The sequence below is a fragment of the Pholis gunnellus genome (assembly GCF_910591455.1).
Source record: "Pholis gunnellus genome assembly, chromosome: 6".
NCBI classification, from domain to species: domain Eukaryota; kingdom Metazoa; phylum Chordata; class Actinopteri; order Perciformes; family Pholidae; genus Pholis; species Pholis gunnellus.
This window is the reverse complement of record NC_136532.1, coordinates 8,508,663-8,512,557: the sequence shown is the minus strand read 5'-3', so window position 1 is coordinate 8,512,557 and position 3,895 is coordinate 8,508,663. Positions and strand designations below refer to the sequence as shown.

The 3,895-nt window shown below is 46.5% G+C and overlaps 1 protein-coding gene across 1 annotated transcript; it reads right to left on the bottom strand.

The window, feature by feature from the left end:
• Positions 1-1,422: 1,422 nt before the first annotated feature.
• foxd5 (forkhead box D5) lies at positions 1,423-2,487 on the bottom strand (the record flags this gene model as incomplete). Its single annotated transcript, XM_079161787.1, has 1 exon — positions 1,423-2,487. One exon carries the CDS (start codon positions 2,485-2,487, stop codon positions 1,423-1,425), a length of 1,065 nt encoding a protein of 354 aa, XP_079017913.1.
• Positions 2,488-3,895: the final 1,408 nt, after the last annotated feature.

Here is a 3,895-nt window from a genome sequence, read left to right as displayed (position 1 = left end):
ATAAGCCTGAACAACTGACTACAAGAGAGAGAAAAAAGCAGGGAGGGCCAGAATCTTCAAGGCCCACAATCAGCTGAGCCTCCGGCCAAAAATAGACCGTTGACTGATGGCGGGGGGGAATTGTGTCGGGACCCTTTCTGCAATCGGACACTGCTCGTGTCTGTGCCGTCCACACAGGCGCGAGCCGTGACTGTAGTCGCTTATAGGAGTTTATAAGTGGGGGAATGACAGAGCACTGAGCTAAACTCCTTTAACTTTTTCATTTGAAACTTGTTTCAGGATCTACAGTTCTCTCAGCTCTCTTGGATCTATGTTAGTATGTTAGTATGTTAGTGTGGCTTTTTAATGCAAAAATAAAGGCATCGAATCAGTGACAGTGCATTTTATTATTTGCTGCTCCACGTGCAGGTTAGGCCATCAGCAGAAAGGCTGCAGGAGTCTGCGTTATGTCTGCTCCATTATTTGGTAAACAGTGCCACCTTGTGGCCTGAAGAAAGAACTGAACTTTTCTTAAAAGAGCGCGTATGATGTTTCAAAGAACCTTTATTCTAACTGAACAGATGTTTTTTAAAATAATTGATGTCATTGTTTAAATTATAATTACTTTACTAATTTTAAATAAATGTGTGAGCTTTCAATGTGTTAAGAGGAATATATATAGATGTTTATTTTAAAAAACATACAAATTTACAATCTCATTTTGTAGATCAGCGAGTTTTATTATTTTTTTTAGCTATTGGGGGCTAGAGCTGGTATCATCCTTACTAATCTGCTGGTTGGTTATTTTTTTCCCCATAAGTCCAGTCAAATGATTGTAAAGATTTGTTTTGAATGGTATTGAAGGATGGGTCGACTTCTTTAATAGTTTATAAATATCACTAAGAAATTATATGAAGGTGAATGGACTTGACTGGGAGGATGTGGGCCTGTTAATTGAAATGTTTGCCTTTAATAAAGATATTGTGACTTTGGTAAAGCGAATGAAACTGACACCTGATGCATCATCTCAAGATAACAACATCGTAATATGTTTTTGATTTCATAATGAGAAGCACTAATATCAGATTTTTCTATTGGGCTGTAATAATAATAACTCCACTGCGCCCCGATCCCAAACAGTTATCTACAAACTGCAAATGGCTGCTTTAACTAACCGAATAAAGAGCTTGGAACATTACAGATATTTTTCACACATTTATTTTTGACACGTTAATTACTAATAAAAACACAACGATAGATTAAACAGCAACAAGTCTCACAAATATATATATTACCACTCTTCTTATTTACAGGGATTTCTTTAAAGACATAACTTTGAATGTCAACGCACATAAATATCATGCAATTAAAACATTTCTTTAAGAAATGAGCCCCACCAACGTGTCTTCACATAGCACCAGACACACAGACACTGTGAAGGCTTCAACAGTGATGGTAAGAGAGTCTGAGATGCTCGTTTGTTAAAGAAGCAGCGCTCAGCACGGCAGGGGAGCAGAACGGAGTCCTGGGAGCCTGCAGGAGCGTCGGAACCAAACAGGCAGCAGGGCCCGACATGAGATGACCGTACCCGAGGGCGCTGCGAGGGCTCTGTTGTGAGTTTGGGTTCTGTGGACCGACGGGGGAGGGTTTGCTCATGATGCTGTCAATGCTGAAGGAGCACTTTGCCTGCGGGCCAGGCTTTGGCTCAGCGGGTTCTGATGCGCAAAGCTGCGCTCTGAAGTCTTTAGGCCCACTGCACTTCCCGTGACTGTTCAAAGTATGTGGTAGAAGGTGATACGAGGAGGGAGGCATCATGATGCCCTCCATAGGCATGTACCGGATAGGAGCAGCGGGCGGGGGGCTTACCTGGCCCTGGACGCAGTACGGTTGCCCGTACGGCCGGTAGCAGTTCATGTTGGAATAAAACACAAGTCCGTCTTTGCCAAACTCGGGCTGGTTTCTCTTGAAGCGCTTTCTTCTCCGAAGGAAGCTGCCGTTGTCGAACATGTCCTCTGAGGCGGGGTCCAGAGACCAGTAGTTGCCTTTGCCCGGGTTCCCAGGCTCCCTCGGGATCTTGATGAAACAGTCGTTGAGGGAGAGGTTGTGCCTGATGGAGTTCTGCCACGCGGGGAACTTGTCTCTGTAGTATGGAAACTTGTTGCTGATGAAGTCACAGATGCCGCTCAGCGTCAGCTTCTTCACCGGGCTCTGCAGGATGGCCATGGTGATGAGGGCGATGTAGGAGTAGGGAGGCTTTACCGAGCTGCTCTGGGCTTTCCTGGACGGCGGCGCGTCTGCGCAGAAACTGTTCTCGCTCTCCCCCGAGGAGTCCGGCTCTGAAGAGTCAAATTCAGCACCGGATTCTGCCGAGGACCCGGGGTCCGTAGAGCACTCACTTCGATACAAGCGCCCGTGGCTAGGCTCGTCCTCCCCCACTATGTCAATCTCATCGTCTTCCAAAGGCAAAGCAGCGTGTTGAGAAGCTTCAAACTCACTGGACAGAGTCATGGTCACACGCGGAATGTTCAAAAACGTGTAAAAATAACTCAACTGTGCCAAAGATGCATTAATAGTTCGCCTGCGTAAAAACCAAGAGGCCCCTATTCGTGCGTAAAAGCGCATCAACCGCCTGGTTCTTCTCAAAACTCGTGTACCGATTTGCTGTGGAAAGGAGGTCTGACGCTTTATATGCTGGGAGACCGCTGTCCTGCAGGCCAGTCCCATTAACCCTCTGGACCTATCAGAGTGGTCCCTCGCCGCGGGGAGCCAGAGGAGGCAAGCACACAGATGGGGGGGGTTCGGGTAGTCCTGAAGTGCGCACGGCCTACTCATGCAAAGGAAGCTCAAATTGTTGTATTTGAGCCAATATGGCAAAGTCTTTAATTCCATTTGTTAAACGGCAAGAGTGAGTGACAACACAAAATGACATATAATATGTCAAAAATAATTGTTTTTAAAACATGCCACGATTAGTATCGATCCCTACAGTGCTCATTACTGTTTGCACTCCTGCAGCACACTCAGTGCACATTCACAATAGTTGGTGTGCGCGCCAGGGCACGTGAGCCATCGCTCTGTCTCTGACATGTACACATGCCACCAAAATGTATAGCATTTGACGATGCTAAAGTTGACCCCTGGTATTTTAATCATCTGATATTACAGAACACACAGCAGCACAGTCGGAGGTGGGATGTTCTTGGGAGTTTTAACACCACGCCTAGTCAGTGCTAAGAAACCAAGTGCCCCCCCCCCCCCCCCCCCTCCCTCCCTCGGAACCCCCGCGGGTTCGTTTAGTTTGCCACCTCTGGATGCCCGCAGGTGGTGTGACCATGAAAATGGCCGTGGCAGGGCTCCCCGCAGCCAGCAGAGAAAAGAGGCAATAGTCGCCTTAACGAGGCCATCAGCATCAGAATCGAGTAGGAAACGGCGCAGCTGAACGGTGCGCTCTGGGCTAGAGGGCTCAGCTCGGCTTTACGACCGGGATGAATGAGCAGAGCAATCCTCAAAGCAAACCGGCCTTACAGCGGATATGTGCTAAAACCGTGCTGCTAAACCATCTCCATTGCAAATGACCACGTTGGGAAAACTCCACCTATTTCCTCACCTTACTGGACCTACTGTGTGCGAGAGAGATGGTTCTCACGTGACTGTACCAATAAAGGCTAAAGTAACAAATACCTGAAACCCGAGTGGCAGTAATATGTCAAGTATTGCAACTTTATTGAAGCTGCAATTGAAGTCTTAAATGCAGTGAAACTGTCGGGAGTTGTGAAGCAAGGCAACATGGATGACAGACCAGCAGATCATTAAAACTAATTTAAAGAAAACGAGTAAAGCTAGTGTTGAATGTAATGTTAAACATAACCAGTAACAACAGTTTCACTGTAGTGGAAAGCTGAATACCACCCAGTTT